The 21,276-nt window shown below is 36.1% G+C and overlaps 1 protein-coding gene across 2 annotated transcripts in view; it reads right to left on the bottom strand.

Moving 5' to 3' along the window:
- Positions 1–21,276, bottom strand: part of DENND1B (DENN domain containing 1B) — a 153,943-nt gene that overhangs the window by 33,837 nt on the left and 98,830 nt on the right. For both annotated transcript variants that reach the window (XM_053950416.1, XM_053950417.1), the window contains 4 exons: positions 17,969–18,014; positions 16,355–16,456; positions 8,055–8,180; positions 33–134 (listed from right to left, as the gene is read on the bottom strand). In XM_053950416.1, the coding sequence (XP_053806391.1) occupies positions 33–134; positions 8,055–8,180; positions 16,355–16,456; positions 17,969–18,014 (376 nt within the window). The remainder of the gene's footprint in view (positions 1–32; positions 135–8,054; positions 8,181–16,354; positions 16,457–17,968; positions 18,015–21,276) is intronic.

Below are 21,276 nucleotides of genomic sequence, written 5' to 3'. Positions count from 1 at the left end.
TCCTTAAATATGGGCCATTTACACTTTTATACCTGTTTAAACAGTTGCAGATTAACAGCTGTTTCCAGGAACTGCTTAGTTGTACTGGAACGATGCTTCACAAAACTATTCTCACAGAACGTAATAGGCTCTCCCTAAAAAAATGAAACAGGAAAAGTTGGGATGGTGAGCATACATATATACTGTAATTCAGTAATAAAATATGTGTCTGCATCAAATTAATTTTATATTTATTCTAGCAAGACATGAGAAGATTGAGAAATATATTGCTGATTTAACAGGAAATTATTGAAACACACATCTATTTTATTTTTACATAAAGGCTACAAACTGAAACATGGTTATGAAAGAGGTTTGAACATTAACATCTAAACAATAAAACATATTTTATCACATGGGAAAAGTGCAGAACCCTTGGATGATGAAAGAAGATAAACAATATTCATTGCGAAGTCAGAGCTTGTTGCAAAAAACTGTTCCTGAAAACAACACTCATTGAAAAAAAGAGATGTTTATAAGTATCTTTATAAACAATCAAATTCTTTCCTCTGTTATTCCCTAATTTAATTTAAAATTTGCTGTCTTCAGTGTGCACAGACCACTGGATGTTCCTGAGGAGCATTTCTCCAATTTTGTTATTCTTGTCCATACTCTGGGATAAATACTTGAAGCTGTCTGGCATAACTGGACAAGTAATTATGAAGTTTGTATGGCAATGAAGGTACACAATCAGATTTCACTGTAAAGCTGAAAGGCCTCTCACCCAAGTTTACAAACCCAAAATGATTACCAGGTTAGCAACAATTACCAAAGACCTCAAAGATACAAAACTTGGAATGCCACAACATGCCCCACCGAAATCTACCATTTGAAATTTTACCACCCAGAAGCTACATCTCCAGTGCAGTCCCACAACAGAATAAAAGATACCTCAGCGACTCAAAAGAAGAAAGATCAAAGGCAGCTGCTACACTGATCTTCACAACAGCTCCAGCCACTTTAAAGACAAATTTATTAATGGCCATGATCACCCCAGCTTTGTGCTCCTAGCCCTGTTTAACTCCAACGGCACATGGCACTTCAGCATTTGCCCATCATTCCAGCTGACTGCAGGGAGGTGCTTCCAGAGTGTCACCAAGCACTTTCTCCAGGAGACTTACTTGAGTTTGCTGGAGCAGCTGTAAATCATTTTCAACTGTTCCTTACACCTTACACCTTTTTTTTAAATGGTTCAAGTGTGACCTAAGGGAATGTTGCAGTAAAAACACTGTGATGTCATTTTAAAATCTGTTCTTATAGTATCAAAACCTTTCCTCTTTCCAAGTCTTTATTTTCTTTACAACTCAGCAAAGTATTTAAGTACAACAAATCTTGCATCCTTAGTTCTTTATGGAAGCTCTGATTTTAGAAAAGTTCTCTCACTGGAAGAACTAGAGCCTTAGATTTGCACAATCCTTGCCCTATCCCAGGGTAGTTGGAGTGCTCTGGAACACAAACCCAGCTCAGTACAATACACAGCACTGTGTCCATCAAATCTCCAGAAGCACTCAAGTTATTCCCCCCTACCCATCCCACAATAACTGGTGAACATTTCAGGACATGCCTGAAATACAGCCTGAAATATTCATGGCACTTTAAATGGCACTGCCTTCCTGACCCATTTTGCATTAGCTGTTCTTGAGCTCCTAAAGACTCTTGTCTTAAGAAGATGACCCCAAGCTACTTAGCAAATCAAAGTGCATCAAAACAAATGGAACAGTCTCCAGTGAGACATGGTGGTATAAGACATAGTGCTCCTGAGGGCAGACTCTCTTCTCAGTTCTGTTACTCTTCCAAGAAATTTCAAGGCAGCAAATTAAAAGAACTCCCTATATATACACATATACATACACACACATATATATAATATTTATTTAATTATTTGGTTTTGGTTTTACACAAAGAAAGCACTTCTGGAAATACAGATGCTTTGTAGGAGTGCAGCTCTAACTAGATGATGGCTCATGACATACTAGGAAACATTAAATTTAGGAATAAAGAGAGAAAATATTTTCAAAATAAACTATTTAATAAAATAAAACCTAAAACCTAAGCTATGCTTCCCTGTGCCAGTCTCCCAGTTCTCTTGGGATAGATGAAAAAGAAGAGGTTATCTCCCTACAGGAGAGAAAACAGGCATGTTTGCCCTTTCACACCAGCCAGGGAAAAGAGAGCAGCCAGCCAGTTCTCCTGATGGCACTTCTCGTGGTGGAGCCTTCTAAGAGAACACCAGGAAATGATAGTTCAACACTCTTTTTTAGTGCATGGCTGTAATATTTTCCCAAATACTTTCCTTTAATCACTGAATGTTTCAGATACCTAGTAAGAATGCATGCACTAGTGCATCTGTTCCCTTATCAGCACAGTTCAAACACAAAAAAACCAAAGCTATTTCTTTGCTGAAAATTTATTTAATTCTATAAGGAGTTCACATCCAAAGGTCATAGATATTATTTCAACCTGCTGACTGTGAGACTGATTTAAAAATTTGAGTAGGCTTAAAGCTCCTACCTGTTCAGCACATGAAAATGAGAAACACTGTTGAAACCTGCAGAAATTCCACATGGAAGCTTTCTCAGGGTATCTGTAGTAACTTTAATGAAATTGCATTAAATAACACAATTAACTCCTAGTTCTTTTATTTGTTCAAGGTTCTCACCAACAAAATTGTTTTCCAAATCTTTAAGATTATTACTGCAAACACAAAGCCTTTTGAAGTGCTATTTAACAAGTGAATTATCAAATCACTATAAACAAAACTAGCTCTCAGTGTTTTCATACGTAAAGCCTGTAACATTCTTTTTTCAGCAAATACAGCTGACTACCTCTAGAAACTGAGTTTTGGAGGAATGTTGCACTGATATTTAACTGCTCAGCCATCAACTGGCCCCTGTTGTATTGATCCACAATGTACTTTGAAAACAAGTTCGATCTACACCCAGTGGGGACTCTGTACTGAAAAGTAGACAGCTAATACTCACACCAAACAATCTATGCCCAAACATGATATCTGTCCTTCTAACAACAGTTGCTATAGAATTTTCTTCCCCTTTCATAGCTTGCCACACACAGCAGGAATTTCTTAGTCTAAGCTACGTTCACATTTTAAGCAAGTTATTTATACAGACCTCAATGGAACATGAAAACTGAGCTAAACCAGTGTGATCATTGGAAAAGGAATGAAAACCCCTAGATCAGAAGGTGTGTTTGTGCTTTCTAAATCTAGAGATATTTAACTTGAACAAGAGGTAAAAATACTTTTTTATTGCAGAAAACATTGCCTCACTCTAGCATGATTCATACCAACTATTAGTTCTATTGCAACAATTAATATAGTTTCCTTTTGATATTAAAATTCCTCTCAAAAATTTCTGTCATGACATTAAGAGATAAAAGCCAAGGGGTAACTGAGCATGTCCTGTGATTCTTCTCAGGAAGGTACCATTTACAAACAAATTTTTTCCAAAATATGTAAATTTCTTGCAATCAGCAAAAAAACCCAACAAGATTCAGATATACTGATATTTCTTACAGTTAAATTATACCTAAAACCTACTCCTATTAACACAGTATCTACATTCAAAAAAGGAGCAATAACAGTCCTTCACACCAAAAACCAGTATGGTTTTCAGTATGTAAAATAGAATTCTTAGGGAAATCAAATAAATAGTCATAACAGGTATTACAAAGGGTGGTTCTGCCATTTCATTACTGTTTCTGTACGCTGCTGTACTTTTTATACCTAACTCTTGGGGGAAAGGTAAACAAGTCAATGCCTACTTCAAGATATAGCTGTCATTTTGAAACTCAGTTAGAATCATTTACTATCTCCTCATCCTCAAATAATTCAGGTGCATTCTGAATCTCAATTTTTTTCCAATATAAATTTTATTTATTTTTTTATATTATTCTGATTCATTGTACATTGAATACAACATCTGTTGGACAGCTGATGTCACTGCATGTCAGTACTGGCCCAAAGCATCCAGGGTAACAGTTGATTAAAGAGAGGTCTGACAGGTTGTGCCATCTTCACCACGAAGGTTATTCTGCCCCCCGCCCGAACTCCTACTGCTGAGCATTCCAGAGCAAGCCAGCAGCCTTTGCTCTTCATTTCATTTCTGATGAGTGATGTTACAGCCATTACAACTTGAAACAAAGCTGTTCTGAGTTTATTTCTTTTAACATTGAGAACTTCAAGGCCTTTATCCCCAAAAGAGCAGAAATTATTCTCTATCATAGTAAATATTGTTATATTCAGTATTTTTCAACTCCTTCTCCGTTCTCTTATCTACCGCTCCCTCTCCAGACATAGACTGGGACAGACAATAGAATTCTTTTTAAGAATTCATTACGTCACATATTATTTTATTAGCTGACCATACTGCATATGATTTATGAAAAACATGTCTTTGCCCTCATCTGCCCATGTACACGCAGGAAGAAGGTGTAAAGTAAAATTGCTGGGAAAAACAGAGCGTCACACATACGCTGATAACAAAATGACACAAACGCAAACTTCACAACTGCCCTATTTGTGTCTATGCCCCACCTATGCCTTCAATTCTGAAACATGGAACATGCCCTGTTATCCAGGAGAAATCCCCAAAAGCTGGACTTCACAAAAAAAATTAGGAGCACCACAAGGTTCAAGGCCAAGTTGTGAGCATCCAAAGTAAACAATGTCTCAAAATGGACTGCAGTCCTCTATGTGAAGGAGACCATATACAAAACCATTATAATTCACCATTCCACTGATAAGACTTTTTTCTGGATTATTTTTAGGTCATTTATCAAATGACACAGAGGAAATTTTTTCAGTCATCCGCACATATCATTGTGGATTCCTTCTGGATTAAACTAAAGCAGAGTTCCAGCTAGTCATGGGTATCCAGCATTCAACACCAGCCTAGCATCAGAACCCCAGTTCAGAAATGCACACTGTGTGAATGTCAGGTCCTTAGCACTTGCTGGGCTGCTCTGCTCTACATACCCACTCCTATTATACAATATTTGCTAATGTAAAGTGTAGCATATTAAAAAGTACTTTTAACAGTTACATCAATGTGACAGGCTAATTTAGTAATGATTAAATCAGAAAAAACAGCTATTTCTTCTTTTCTTTTACTGGATTGTTTCATTATCATTTAATATGTACAAAAATACTATAAACTTTCTCTATTACATGTCATGTTTCCTTTCTGTATTGGAGTAGTCAGATTTTCCATATGGTCCTTTGGAGGCCCACGAACTCTCTGCAAGACCCCTGAAGATTCCCATTTTGCCTTTCACCAATCATTTTTTCCAATAATTGCTAGACGTTTGTCCAAGACATATTGCTATACCAGGGAGAATCTGTCCTGTGCTGCAAACAAACAGTTGCACAGAATGAGTGTTCAGTGTGATGAACAGCGTTTGGAGTGAAGTGTTGGATGAGTACAGACACTATTAAAGCTGTTCTTTACTCAAAGTGAATATTAATGACAGTTGTTTCATGTTTCAAGATGAAATCATACAGGACGAACTGTTGCAAGGAAAATAGTTCACTTGGACTATTTTTCAACTTTCAACCAATTGATAACTGTCCAAATACATTATTTTATTTTTCACCAGGAGGTTTGTGATCCTCAGAACAGTACCCCAAAACACCTCAGCTCTTGATTTTGAAAATACAAGTTTATTTATAGCAAAAGTATTTCAAATCTATATGGAAAATATTTTCATTTAAGTATTACCCCTACAAACTTTCTACACAAATACTAATTGAGTTCCTGAAAGAATGTAAATTAAGCTGTAGCTGTGCTTGAAATTACGTTATTAGACCTGGCACCACAGACTCCAAAACAGAGGGAAGTATTTTTTTGCGATAGCAGTTATCAAACTTTGAGACTTTTGACAAATATTCCTAATACAGCCAAGTGTGATTTGATTTTTTCAGCTTTCCAATTCACAAAGGAAAAGGCAAATGCAGAGTGAGTTGAATAATCATGTGAAAATCTTCTTAATTTCTACTAATCCAGAGCGAATTAATTTTTTCTTTCACAACAAAAATTCCATGAAATACTGAATTAGTTAAGATTATTAGTTAAGCTGTGAACACAGCTCAAAATAACAGTTACAAGAGGGTTTTATTTATTTTTAAATATGCTTTGTCTTTGGACAACTTGATATCAATCCAAGATATGCTAGTATTTGCCAGCAGACTTCTGCCCGCTAAGATATTCTGAAATAACTTGTCTTTAAAAAAAATAATCAGGCCACAATGGTTTCATAAATATCTTCTTCTATATGCAATCAGTGGAACCAAAACCAGACAAATCTGCAAAAGAAAATAATGCAGAAAGAAAGGCTTCAAAGGTCATTTTGACAAATGTTTGCCAGTTGAAATGATGCACAGTGCACTGTTTCCAATACAGTGCAAATGGAGATCTCAGACATGCCAACAGCTAAACTGAAATTAAATGGGAATCAGTTAAAAGGAGAGCTCATTTCAAAAGAGATGCTAGCCAGGATGCTAAAGAACTTGCACACTCAGTTCCACAGTTACCAAAACAAAGGACTGACAGAAGCTTATTTCTGGTCAGAATAGAGCTAAGGACATCAAGCAGACTGACATCCTTCTGTTTGCACATATCTGAAGTGTCCAAAAGACTCTTTTTGACTTAACAGCTCTTACTGCAAGCTGCCATGAATTGGCATGGACTAGTGTCCTCACCTTTAGACTAAGGAATGAATTACATTCAGGTGATGGCACTATGGAATAAAGGATAACTATCTGATTTGTTTCATTGAAACAAGCAGCGTGTTGAAATCCAGTGATTTCTAAAACAGGTGGCAGCCCTTTCTGTATGGAATGCAAGTGGGATTTCCATATTGTAAGAGAACTGCTAAACACCAGCAGGTGAACTAAAGCTGCACATAACTGCATGTCTGCACGGGTTACCTGCCCTCTCACAACAGTGGCTCTCAGTGGCACTGGCAGCTGCTCTGCAAAATGCCCACGGCACAAAAGACTACATGGAAGAGAACCACTTGGGGAGAAGGAAGACCCAAGGGCCAAACTGTATTTTAAAGTTCCCTCCAGTAAAGCCCTTTTCTGGAATTAATAACTATCCTATCCATTCCCATCAAGGAATACCATAGCTCCTTAGAGAGCTCTTCTCACCCCCCAAACAAACATCCACCCATATTCTACACACCTACCAGTTTTACTAACTTGATGTGAGGATGATTTTCTCCTGTCAAATCTGAATTTATCTGAGTCCATCAGACAAACCAAACATCTGATCCTTGGAAATCAATCGATTCACCCAATGTCATCTCAGTGCATTTGATCAAGCCAACTACTACCAGTAGTTTGCAAGAAAAATAATCTGGATTAATGGATGAAATTAATCTCTAAGTTTTTTCTAATAAATTATTTTATCTCCAATTCAGTATGTGCCACCCTCATTATTTAGACACTATGAAAGCTCATAAAACATTAATCAACATAATATCAGCAAAATATGAAAAATACAAATTCTGAGGTTCTGATGAGATGAAATGGGTTTTCATTTCTCCTGTCTTCCAAGTGTAATCAAAATAAATGTATAATAGGAGAGATGCATGTTTGACTCATATCTGGCTTCTGTGAGGAAAGAAACTTTGCCCTCCAATACAGCAGAACCTCTGGAAAAACTATTAAGTCTGAAAGGCACAGCCCCTTCAGTTCTTCACCACATTAAACCACGTGAGCTGTGTGTGAGCAGCTTAGCTAATAAAATCTGATTTTATTAGAATCAGATAAAAAAGAATAAAACTGATACAAATAAGAAAATAGCTGACTTTGGATGAGTATTTTTCAATTCAATTCACTGTCGAGAGATGGTAGTATCTTCCAATTCCTTAGCACAGAATAAGATTCGAAACAGACTATTCCAGACCAGAATAAAACATTTCACATTTTCCTTGAAAGAATGAGACCATGCTCCTATAAATTCAGGGAAAAAAAAGCAAGAGGGAAGCCATCTTACTGGTTTGTATCTCAGTGCATCTCTGTAGGAACCGAAGAGTGCTGCCTGTGCCCGAAGGAAGGCCTTGGCCACTCCGTCGCCCGTAGCTGTCGACTGCTTTTTCAGTTTATTTTTCAAGGCCGAGACCTGCGTGACAGAGTGGAACAGTTAAATTAACACCTCAGAAATTGGTACAGAGAGGTATGAACCCAATCAGCAGGCAAACCATAGTGTCTATAGGTCAGCCAAAAATTCATCCTCCTCCTTGATAGCTTATCTTTTTAACTGCAAGGAGCACCTGCTGGTCTGTTAATTGAAATGAAGGCAGGGGATGATGGTAGAGTGCTAATGCAGATTGGTTTATGCTCTCTTTTTTTTTCCCAAGGCCTCTTGACATAAATAAGCTTAATTATTTTACAGTAAAATGCATGTGAGTCACTTTATTGCAGATTTTTGTTCCAGCATAAGATGTATTTACTTGCTTGAATGTAGACAGTTGGATCTGTTTTATTTAAGCTATGAAGGTTTATTTTTAAGGACTCTTAATGGTCACTTACTAGTCAGTGCCAAGGAATATCTCTTATTTTAGGTCAAATTCCTATCTGATATCATTTCCCATGCAACATGGGAGTACCTGCTACCACAGTCAAATAGTTGAGAAAAGATTTTTGTAAATTCAGTTTAACACTGCCAAAATTGTCCTTGAAGATAAATGTGAAGGAAAGAAAAAAAAAAAAAAAACAAACAGTAATTAGGAAGTGTCTGCAGTTTAGAAGAAAAAAAAACCCATTCTGATTATAGTGCTTGACTTTTTAAAGGAGGTTTGTCTTTTTACTTGGCAAATAGCTGTTCTGGATAGACAGAATTAGAGAAAAAGAAAAAAAGAAAGTGGCAAAGTTTTAATTTAAGTAACTGTTACTTCAACATACTTTGGAGGAAAATCATAAAATTCTGGAATTATTACAAGATATGTGGAATTAAACCCAGATATAGTCTATACTCTCCTAATTTCCATCATGAGGGACACCTGGAAAATAAGTCAACTCTATTTACATAGAATACGCATTTCTACATCCCTTTGTATTGCAACATACCCAACAGAGCATTATTTAAGTTCCTAAATAAAGTAACATTCTGAGTTACTCTTTAAAAGGAATATTATAAATACAAACTTATCACCAAAATAGCTTTCATTCTTTTGGAAATATATGCAAGAATGAGTATCTTTTTGTTTCTTTATGCAAGCAGCCCTGACTGCTCTTGTAGATGATGATTGTAATTGAAGTGTCAACCTAATTAACAACTAAACTTTGAATAATGCTAATGAGAACTGAACATGGCATCAGAGAAAAGACCAGCTCTACAGGTGATAAACCTTCACAGTAGTGACATTTTCCAGTGTAAAGTCACAGTTACTGTGATCTGATCAAAGAGAGAGACCCCCATTGGGTCCAATTATAACTATAGTTTGGAAAAAAAATTATTGAGTTATGATGTTCATAATCTATGCAGAAAGGCCTTTACAGTATAGGTCTTTTTCCCATAGCTGTGATCTTTTCAATTTATATCCAAGCTCCACAGATCTAGATAAAAGTTTAGAGCCTGATTCGTTTAGCCCATGGAAAGCACACACCAAGGCTCATTTGCGTTCTTGCCTTACACCTCAAAAGGAAAAAAAAAAGTACAAGTCCAACTACAAAAACCAGTTAAGAAGTTCGAGGTTGAAAAAATAAATGCATGGCTTGGTTTTGTGGTTTGATTTTTTTTCTTTTGTTCTGTATTGTATGATTGTTTTACAGTTGTAAAGAATAAGATTTTGTTGTGGGGAAAATAAATGCATGCAAAGAAGACCTGCCCACAGACAGTAGCACAGTCTGACTAAAATAAAAGCAATAACATTAATTCAACAAGAACTGTCACCATTAAAATTTTGTCTCTGTCAAGACAGGCAAAGCATCTTCTAAATGTAAGGGAGGGAAAAGGTAGAAAAGTCTCTACATTCTTTTATAACTACATTCTTCTAAATTATACCTTATGATTTTGGGGAAATTATGGCAGATGGTAAGACAGGTTAAGAGAGGAGAGGGGATAAAGACAATGCAGAGCCAAGGGAACACATGACCAAATGGAGAACATGAATGAAAAAGGTATTTTCTAATTTTCTCAGTTCTGGCAGACCCTAAGCACCCTATTGTAAACTTGATTAACAGGATGCTTTAGGCAAAAAATATGTTTAAAAAACAGTAGAAAACAACCAATCTCCTGCTCTGCTGCCATACTGGTGTGTTATTAGCTCAGCAATATTAAGACCCTCAATGGGTTGGCAGTTTGGAGGCAGGGGCTCTGGACAGACACACATCTTTGCGTGCTGTCCTGGAGGGAGTTTGAGCCTCAGAAAGGCAATGCCAGAGTTCAAAGTAAGCTCCTCCAGCTCCTGCTTCTCTCAGGGGGCAATGCTTAAAGGCAAGAAAAGTTCCATCAGATTATTCTGCAGAAGAACCAGGGGCTGCTCTTAAGAAGAAGCCTGCAGAGATCATGTGAGCCTGTGAGGCACAGCCCTGATGTGCCTGCTGTCCCCAGCAGGACCCTGGCTGCAGCACATCTGAAGAGCCCTTGTGTGACATTCACATTCTCTGGACAGAGAGACATAATTTCATCTCTCAGGAGAAGCACAGAGAGAAGAAGAGATAACTTTATCTCTGCTCCTTTGTTTTCCCCATGTGGAATGTGGTGTGGAGATTGTTTACCTGAAGTGATTGCTTGGTTGGATTCTAGTGAAGGGTGTTTGGGTTCAGTGACCAATGGGATCCAGCTGTGGCTCGGGCTCTCAGCAGAGAGTCATGAGTTAGTTAGTTGATAGGTAAGTAAGAAGTTAAGTATGTGGAATAGTATAGTATCTCTTTAAATAGTATATTAATGTAATATAGTATAGTTTTAATAAAGCTATCCTTCAGCCTTCTGATCTGGAGCCAGACATCAGCATTTCTTCCCATTGGGGGTGCCTTTTTTACTATACCCTTGGGACCTGCTTGGCTTCCTCCAAGCTGAGGCCAGTGAACATGCAAGCAGAGGACAGTGCTTAGTCAGGGCTAAGCCACACTTGGATAGGCTGATATCAAATTCTTCCAGTTCCACATCTGAATCAAAGACAGACTGATAATGCAGTTATTATAGCCAGGACAGCAGACATAGGTAAGAGACAGGGGTCACTGAACTCCTTGTAAGGACCTGGTATGCAGCAGGATTGTGATTGCTTAGGTCTATGCACCTCAAACCAAGGAAATGTGAGACCCCTTTGAGTGACATCATTAATTGCACTCAAAATTATTTTAGAATTACATGATTCTGACACCAAGCAAAAAAAATAGCAAGCAGCATCTGTATAAAAATCTTTTCCTCATATATATTTTATATAACGCATTTTTTATATTTTAATCCATCTACCTAACTATGATTAAGAATGCCAAACTTTTTTTCTGTGTATCTCTCCTGCAGAAATAGCCTTTTACAAAGTTTAAAAATAAAGAACTGCAAGCAACAAACTGCAGGGGTTAGAATGCTGTTAAAATTTATTTCTGAAAGACACCAGTGATCCACTGCAGAAATTGTATTATTAATTTACACTAGAAGCAAACTGTTTTTATCTTCTCCTAGCAACTGGTTCTCATAGGAAGGTGACTTCATTGGACTGCTAAACACTGCCAGTGAAGAGCAATCAGAACTTCAGGAAGGTTTAAAACAATACAATAGTTTTTCAAAGATACAAATGAGACTGATGTGTAATTAAGCATATCTAAAATGCAGAAACATACTGTGTTGGTCATTGAAACAAAAAGTATCATTTATTTCAATGGTTACCCATACATCCTTTCTAGGTCTCCTAATATCTAAATATCTGATAGACAAAAAACATGACTAATATCTCTTCAATATCCCTGTGAATAGAAGAATCACATATAAACACATATAGAAGAATTATGTTTGTTGTCTGAGAAATACAGAACCACACACTCGAGCTCCAAATGACTATTAGATCTCTGAAAAAATAAATCCAGTTATTTCTCTGGTATTAGCAACACTTTTTATGTTTTAAACTACTTTTTGCTGTTCTCTGTCAGATGATACCACTATAAAAGTAAGTAGAAGGTCACTCTCAAAAACAAGAACGTAAGACAAGATCACAGAGAAAAGGAACAAAACAAAAACCTCAAAACAAACCAGAGTCTGATATTTAAATCACTATTTCTAGTAAAGGGCTTCTATAGATTTTATTATTATCTACATGCAGAGGATTAGGCCTCAGGGAGACCTCCAGTATTTAATCAAAATTTTGTCATTTAGACAAAAAACAACTACTTAAATGCAAATGTTTTCAAAACTTGTACTTTTCAATCTCATATTCTAGCTTCTAAAACTAGGTTTTAGAAGGTTCAACAGAATCTCAACTCTAAGTACTTATTCACAATAAACAGTCGCTTCATAATACTGCTGACTGCTCTGAGTTTCTAAAATATATTAGTAATATTTTTGGCTATTTTCTGATGGAAAAAACCATCATAAATTATGCTATTTATATTTTGCAAAAAAAATTTAATTGCACTATTATACATTGACTTTAATTTCTTTATAATACTATTAATCACCATATTTTACAAAATAATTTGCACTCCCAGTAATCACTGCATAAAGTAACCAATTTTCTACATGAATTACAGCCTACTTCTCAAATGCTACTTTTAGAACAGTAATATTCATATGCCAAATTTATGTTGTTAAAATCCTCTGACTTTAGGAATTTCAAAACTAAAGTTCTAAAGTCCAGTTTAGATTCTGTACCGCATCACAGTGTATAGGTACCAGGCAGTACAAACACTACACATCTTTCAACAGTTCTGTAGCTTTTGCAGTTGACAATATTTAACAACCACAGAAGAAGCTAAAAGACTATAAAGTCTGTTGTTTTCCGAAGATCATATTTATAAAGGTTCTGCTCAATCTATGATTTCAAGTCATTAAGACTTGGTTGCTAGAAGTGATGCTGTCAATTCTGCAAGCTGTTTGGGAAAGTGTTCACATCTGAGCAAAGGAGAAGTCTTTATGTCAGAGTTAAGTGCAAGCAGGTATTGCAGGGTCAGGCCCAAAATGTATAAATTTCAATCTATGGTCACAAATGTTCTTCTAATGCCTTATATTATTAAAGTGGTGATCTCAGTATTATTATATTAGGAAATTTACTCCCAGAGAAGTAGCTCCTTACTTTTTTTTTTTTTAATTAAAAAATAATAGACAAATTCACAGTGAAATGATGAAATTTAAAAACAAGCTTTCTTGTCAGAGGAGTGAAAAAAGAGGGGCTTTCCCCCTTCCAAGAAAACAAAGGATTCCTGAAAGTCTTGCCCTGATTTATTCTTCCAATTTTAAATACCTTAGGAGTAGCGGAACTGCTACTGGCATGGTAGTATTTCTAACAGTCAATAAATCTAAAATATTATGTGTGAATATTGGAATGAAGCCATTAAGAAGATTACAGCATGCAACGCAGCAGAGGGTCCTCATGAAAAAAGGACTGGTAATTCAGGACAACTGTGACCACTGACCTTTGAACAGTCAAGACCACTGGTCAGTCTGACAGAATAATAGAGTTCACATGCATGGAAAGTCATCTAGCCTGTACCTATAATTTAAATGCTTAAGTGAATGATTTAAAAATGCCTTTAAATCTCAGTTAATTTATTATACAGTTTATTAGACAACGCCGTAGAATAATGTTTCTTTCAATCTTAAATTTATCCAGAAAAAATCCACGATCAGAGCGTATATACATGGGTAAACCATTAAATACCTATGCTGTGAGGACATCATCAGGCTTATTGATCAAGAAAATAATTACTCTGTTCCCTCTGGACACAAGAAACAATTTTAGAAAACTTGGAAAATACTGCATTTCTTTTGTTAGGCTGTTAACCAACCTGGAATCAATTTTTGAAAGGGACAGTAAGACTACAACTTCTTTGATATTTTCAGTTCTTCATTCTATTTTAATGCCTTTCAGAGGTACTCATTATATTTTTTCATCAGAAGTTTTACTACTTTTGTATGTATGCTTATGAGGTTTTTCTATACAAGTTAAAATGCTTCACACATGTATCTTTGACATTCCCTTTAATGTTTTAAGCCTGACTCACCATTTTGACTCTACACTCCTGTGTCTTATACTTTTCCCCAAGATGTCAGCAGCTGCACTGCCCCTCATGAATGCAAAAGGAGGACAAACATTCTGTAACCTTATGAACCAAACACAGCCCTGTGCCTTTTGTTTCCAGGTTTTCCAACTACTATTGTATATGCATTCCACCAAATGTTTAATTAAAGTGCCTTACAGATTGAAGTAAGAGATAGGATTATTCAAATTAAAAGCTTCAGTATAAAATCCTCAAGTTCTGCAAGTATATTTTGCACAGAACACTGGTTTTTTGGTTTTATATTAAATATGGAAAAATATTGTAAGTCTAGCCTGTAGCCTGTACACTTGGATAACCTACATTAAGATTTGCAGTAATACCATGCATATATTCTGGGAGAAAATACACTTCTAGAAGTAGGAAGATCTGTATCCCTATTTCCTTCATGCTAGCCTGCTTGTTTAGAGATCATTTTGATAAGCACCTGTAAAACACATGACAAGTGCCTCTTATTGCACAGAGATCCATTTTGGCTGTTCAAAGGACCTCCAGCTGTAACTCCAGTATCTCATGGAATATGATGCCTAATTCTCAATTCTACATCCAGCTATTATTTGGCATGCAGGCCTTCATGACATTATAACATTAACCCTATTCACTCACTGGAAGTCCAGTTAACGCTCCTGACACACCAGGAAATGACTCTTTCTTTACTTCTTATACTCTCAAATGACAGAGTACAGTCAAAGTTACTGTATATATCTTTGTGCATGTATCTGTGCATATGTAAATCACAAAACATCACAAAAATATACCAGTTTAAGTATAGATACACGAATGTAAACCACAGAACATCACAATAGTTTTTATAGTCTTTTACATTTCTGAACTACAGTTGATACTGAGTCCAAAGACTGACCAGATGATCTATAAAAATGTTTAGACTTATTTTTAGATCATTAAAATCAAAGGGCAGTGTCACGAATACTATCATCAAGAGTTTGACTTCTATTGTACTAAATATATACAAATTATCAACAGTAACATAAGATACAGTATGCCACCATAGAATATTACTTTGATTACGACAGGGGTATTTTATGATTTACAATTTCAGAAAATGTAACTCTTTGATTTCATTTTTTGATATAAAATTCTTTGTCTTGACAACTATTTGTGACAGCTTGTGCATCTTTAATTGAATAATGAAAACAGTGGTTTCACAATTATATTCTTTTAGAGCTCTACTGGGAAAAACAAGATAAGTGAATTTTGTGACTGTTTAAAATGATATACAGAGTATGTTCTCCTATAGGCAATAAAAAAAGAAAAAAAGGCAAAAAAAAGCGGGGGGGCACCCTCTGCAAGATCAAAGTCCAGAAAGAACTGGCACTTAATTTATCATCCTTTACAGACAAAAGACAGCTTTCGTCATTTCAAAAGGATCAGATGTCTTTTATGACAAACTGGGTTTGCAGTTTAATTTACAAATAGAATTCTAAGTAAGCAGTCTTTGCTCTGCCAAAGCAAATGACAAACAGTATAGGTTTTCATTCACACAGCCCTCAGCAGGATAGAAGAGATTAAAATAAAACTGAAATAATTTAGAGAAAACAAATAAATGTTTCACAAAGTTGAAGAAGATCAAAGCCTGAATTTTCTGACCCCAACTGTACAAGCATTTCTTATTATATTGACCAGTGCCATCAGATCATTAATTAAAAGGAAAGCGCCGGCAGGTGGCAGGGAAGCAGAAGCCGATAATTGGCCCCCTTCTTCTTTTTGCCTTCAAAAACTCTCTCGTTCTTTTGCAAGACATGCCACTAGGCAGACAGAAATGCCTACTTTGTAATATAATGATTAAGATGAGATGAAGAGACTCTTGCGTTTAAAGCAGCTCTGCCTAATGAATGCAGCTAGCTTTATAATTATGATCCTACTTTTACAATAAGGAATATGATGTTCCATTCAACGTCTCCTCAGCTGTCAAAAAGGTAAAAATCTCAAATATAGGGGTCTGCACTAGGTGCTTTTCACCCCCTTATTCCTTTTACAGCAGTTAGCAAAACGAGGGAAAAATAATTATGAGTAATTCAAGCACCTATATAAGACAGAAAGAATGAAATGTCTAAGACTCACCACTTCACCGGGTAGGTTGCTCAGGTCATTAAAAGGGGTTTCTAGAGTGTTTGTGTCAACATTTAGCAAAACCACATCCTCCAGTGATCTATTTTTTACTCTCTGTTAGGAAGAAAAAAAATTGGAAAAACAATTTACTACGGTGTCTTCCTGAAGTACATTTTTCTTATACTGTGCTAAATTACAAATGATGATTTTATACAAAGGACAGTAATGGCAAAAAGCAGCTGGAGCTTGAGATGTAGGATTTGTGAATTAGATACAGCATTCAGAGTAGCTTTTAACAATACTTTGTATTCTTCAAACACTAAAGTTATATTAATAATCTCTGAAAGGAATTCCTGAAAACTGAGATTTATACAGAATGCAGTGATATACTGGATAAATATATATTGGATAAATATATATTGGAACTACACATACCTTGTTCATTCTCTCATATTTGTGACAATCAAATAGCATGTTAATCATATAATCAGATGAAAACCAGAAAAAAGTACAATTATTTGCAGGTTTATGTAAGCACCAAGCATGTGATGCCTTCTATTACCACAGAAGAATGGATAAAATGCTTTTTCATCAGTGTACTTGTCTAGCAGCTAAGAATTAAACAATTTGTTCCTTTCAGGAAAAAGGGATAGAACTCTTTTCTGTATGATCCTACAATAATACATAACAATGCAGTGCAGAAAATAATTCCTGAAGGAACTGACTTCTTTTTTCAGGGCAGATCTTTCAGGTCCATTATTTCCTTACTGAATAAGAAAAAGCATCCTAATCAAGATATTATGACTGATGCATGCAGGTCATAATGATTTGGGAGCACAGAAGGCTGTGCCTGGAGTTGAGAAGCATAGATTATGGAGAAGGCCTTTTTTTGGAAAAACAAAAGTGCTGGTGGCTCAGGGAAGAACCCACCCCATCACCTTAGCAGATGTGAATTGATCCTTGGAAACTGCTTTAGCAGAAGTGCAAATCAAATAATGTTCCCAAATCAATTATCTATTCTGCATGATAATCAGATGGCACATGTAGGCTTCACAGCAAAATCAAATGGTTATGGAAGACTATTTCTTACCCAGCTATTATGTACCAGTCAGGTGAGTTCTACTGTGTTGCTTTATGTTCAAATCTGTAAAAGCTACCTCTTGTTTTTTGGCAAAAATACTAATTTCTAAATTAGTAGTTAGAAATGTTATGGGATGGAGGTTAGATTCAAATTTTCAGAGGGACAAGTGCAGAAATTATCTGGGAAATCACAATAATGACAAAATCTGAGTGACAGTGACTCCAAAATAAATTTTACCTGTTCCTGAAAAACAAATTTTTATTCATTACTGGGAAAACCTGTTGCTAAAGTACTAAAAGGCAGGAAAATAGCTACCACTGAAATTTTAGTAAAACAGAGAAAATCATGATGTAGAGCTACATGTCTTCATAAAACACTTCAAAAGTAAGATTTCAATGAGAGACATTTTTTACTTAGTAAAGCATATGAAGCTTAAATTTTGTAATTCTGCATGCTTTTTTTCTAAAGCAGTTCCATAAAGATTTTTTATGGCACACACACACCTCATGCACCTCCCAGTACACTAAAGAGTACAGTAAACTTACCTCTATCAAGCTTAAGTGGACACCAATTAGATAAGGCATCGGTGCACTGAAGAAAAGGAGTGGAAAACATCAAGTTTTAAGTACAATGCTGATAGAGTATTTTAAATCTTGGCACATAAGACCCTAGTAGACAGTCACTGTTCAATACAGTATTAAATGAACACAGTTGCTGCAGGAATGTTTACTAGACAAGGAAAATTTTGTTTTACTCTGCAGTAAACATGATGACAAAACAAAGAATGGTGCTGTAAACTATGAGGCATGAGCAAGGAGGCACCACAGCTTTTCATCCAGACCTAGTTCCAATAATGACCACACTGAGCTAAGCCAGCAGATGTTCCCCAAGTGGGCTGGTTTTAAAACACCAACTGGAGGACATGGTCCCACTTACCATCACCACAGTGCAATACAAACATCATTACCAACAGTTTTGGTTCTGAAACCCTCCCCTGGCAAGTCTTTAGAAGCTGTATAATATCCTATTTAACTCAAGATAATAAACTCCTTTCCAATTTCCATAAGACAAGGAACTATTCTCTCCAAATAGAACAAATATCCACACAAAGCCGCTGCAGTAAGACCTCCTGCAGTATGCAAGCAAGAAACTGAACTAGGCTGATTTATCATGGTTTCCTACAATCTTCTGTTCTAGCAATATCTGACCAAGAATATACTCAGTGTCCAGCACTGCATGAAAAAACCTCCAACAGTCACCATGAGACTTTTGGGTACTGTGAGATTACTGACAATATTCACTCCGGAGAAGTGAGCAACTGACAGGCTGGTTTAGGCAATTCAATGGGAAATGAATCACTAACAGACCACAGAGGAAAAAAAAACAAAATAAAAATAATCCCTGAAAAATAATGGAGGGCAAGATGACATACAAAGGTACACAACTCACACACAGTAATTTCTCTCATGGCAATAATTTGATCACAGTGGCACTGACTGATTGGTGACTGACTTCCCAAGGATGGGGCAAGGTTTCACTGCATCAGTTCATGTGGTCTCATCCATTTGGTCCCACCTCTGGGACCACAAAAAGCAATTCTCACCTGCCTACAGCTAGAGCCCATTTTAGAAAAATCTGTACACCCTATGGATTAGCCAATTGCTCTCATTAACAATGTCCCACAGGAGAGGATCAATGCAAAAAAATATCCAATCAAAAACCAACAAACAAAACCAAAAACCCAGCCTGAGGCCCAAACAAGACTTCATGGTGTCTATGACATCAAAATATAGGTTTGCTGGAATTGAAAAATGTCATGGCTTAAGGTTCCTAGGCAATGGGGCTTCCAAAAAGGAAAAGAAGCCTCTATTTTTCCACACATCTTTTTCTTAGCCCAATACTGACAAAATTTAGCACTTCCTGATGACTTCATCCAGGCTAATCCTTATATCTTTGTGAACTAAACACAAATTAAATGGAGTTGTAAATGAGTGTCACTCCAGAGCAGACATCCATATATATTCAGAGAGGATTTAAACAGCTTTAAACCACTCTATAGTTTAAAGAATGCTTTGTACTATGTAACATATTTAACTAAGCCAATTAGAATGATTATGGCTGACACGTAACTGAGAATTCTGCTGCAGAATATGCAGCAAAACAGATCCTCAGGCTCCTCATATCAGGATATCTCAGTGTTGCAAATAATGTGAACAGGCAAAACTAGAGTGTAAACAAGTGCTATGTCATGTATGGATTTTATGCACACTTGTTTTCTCATACATCAACACTGTGCCAGTAGCTTCACCACGCCTGTGCTGACTTAAGATAGCTGATGATTTGCTCCATTAATAAATCTGCTATTAAAAAGGGAAGCATGTAGCTCTTTTCTCTACAGAACAAAGCAACAGCTACACCATTTCAATTTTGAAGTTAACAGAATAAAGGTACAAAGCACATCTTGAAAATGGATGAAATAAAAACTGCAGGCATGGAAAGTCAATTTAATTGTTTTCAGCAAAAAGTAATTTTATTACTGCTGGATTCTGAAGTCTTAACAGCAGAGGACTGTAATATGCACATGAAATTGCTTACTATGATACTACTGGGAGCTGCTATAGAGTTTTTCTCTTGCTTATACACGTTATCACCAAAAATATCAATCAGTAGTATCACTGCCCAAAATAATTACTATGTTATGTAAAACATCCAAGTTAATTGGAAAATAATTGCCCCATTCTCATGAAAACAGGCATATGTATATCCTAATTCAGAAGAGACCAAATCTCATAAAGACCTATTGCAAGAGTAACTTGAATTTTCTGATTGCATTACATTCTCAACAGAGCACCAATATAACAGATGCTTTATCATCAACAGACAAAACTGGCATATTCTAATATCGGTGATTTCGTTTGCCAAGATATTAGACCAAAATTTCATGAAATTAGCTTTCTTCTTCACAAAAATTAATTTTATTCAAATATAATTACTGTAGCAATGTTCAAACTTAATTTTTTAAAGAGTTTTCTTGAAAACCAACCACCCACTCCACTGAGTGCAACAGTCTCCTTTTACTTACTTAAATGCAGAAAAGAAATCAATTTTTATAACATAATTTAAAACCCAATTTTTTATTAACTGTGCCACTGATTTTTTGCTGCAGCTACAATGAATATTACTTCCTCAGCCTATATTTTGCTATCTTCTAGAAAAAGAAATTTCTTACATCTCCTTTTTTGGATGGTCACTGTAATTCTCCCACTGGAGCTCCCATAATGGCAGCCAAGGCCGAGTTAAGCTGCATGGGGGTAAAGCAGCCCTGCTGAAATCCATAAACAGACACCCTGTCCTCACCCTGGAGCTCGGCACTCACAGCCTGGCCAGTCCTGAGGGTGGTGCAGTCCACACTGACCCTCTGCTCTGGGCTACTCCAGCATCATCTGTTACATTAGGTCTAAATCCAGCCTGTAAATCAGGCAGCAGGATAAAAATTAACAGATTTTGTTTAATTAAAAAGGCAAGTGGAAGTATTGAAATAATTTTAATATGGCCTTGTTTTGCTCAAAGATACAGTCTTCTTTTTTCTTGCTTACAAAATGTACCAGCTAGGCACTTTATGATCAAATTCTAACCCCAAAGAATTGTATCCTTTATCTTTATGATATTATGAAGATTCTTAGTCCAACTAGCAGAAAAAAAAAAAGTGTATTTCTCTCAAAATATGCTATATGATCATTGTGCAAAAAAAAAGTTACAGAATCGGGCTTATCTTTAAATTGATATATTTAAATGTATTTTATCTTTGTTTAAAAAAGCCTTACTACCACAGAATGAACAAATTACTACTTCA

Source organism: Vidua chalybeata, chromosome 9 (assembly GCF_026979565.1).
Source record: "Vidua chalybeata isolate OUT-0048 chromosome 9, bVidCha1 merged haplotype, whole genome shotgun sequence".
NCBI lineage: Eukaryota > Metazoa > Chordata > Aves > Passeriformes > Viduidae > Vidua > Vidua chalybeata.
This window is presented reverse-complemented; position numbering and strand designations above follow the sequence as displayed.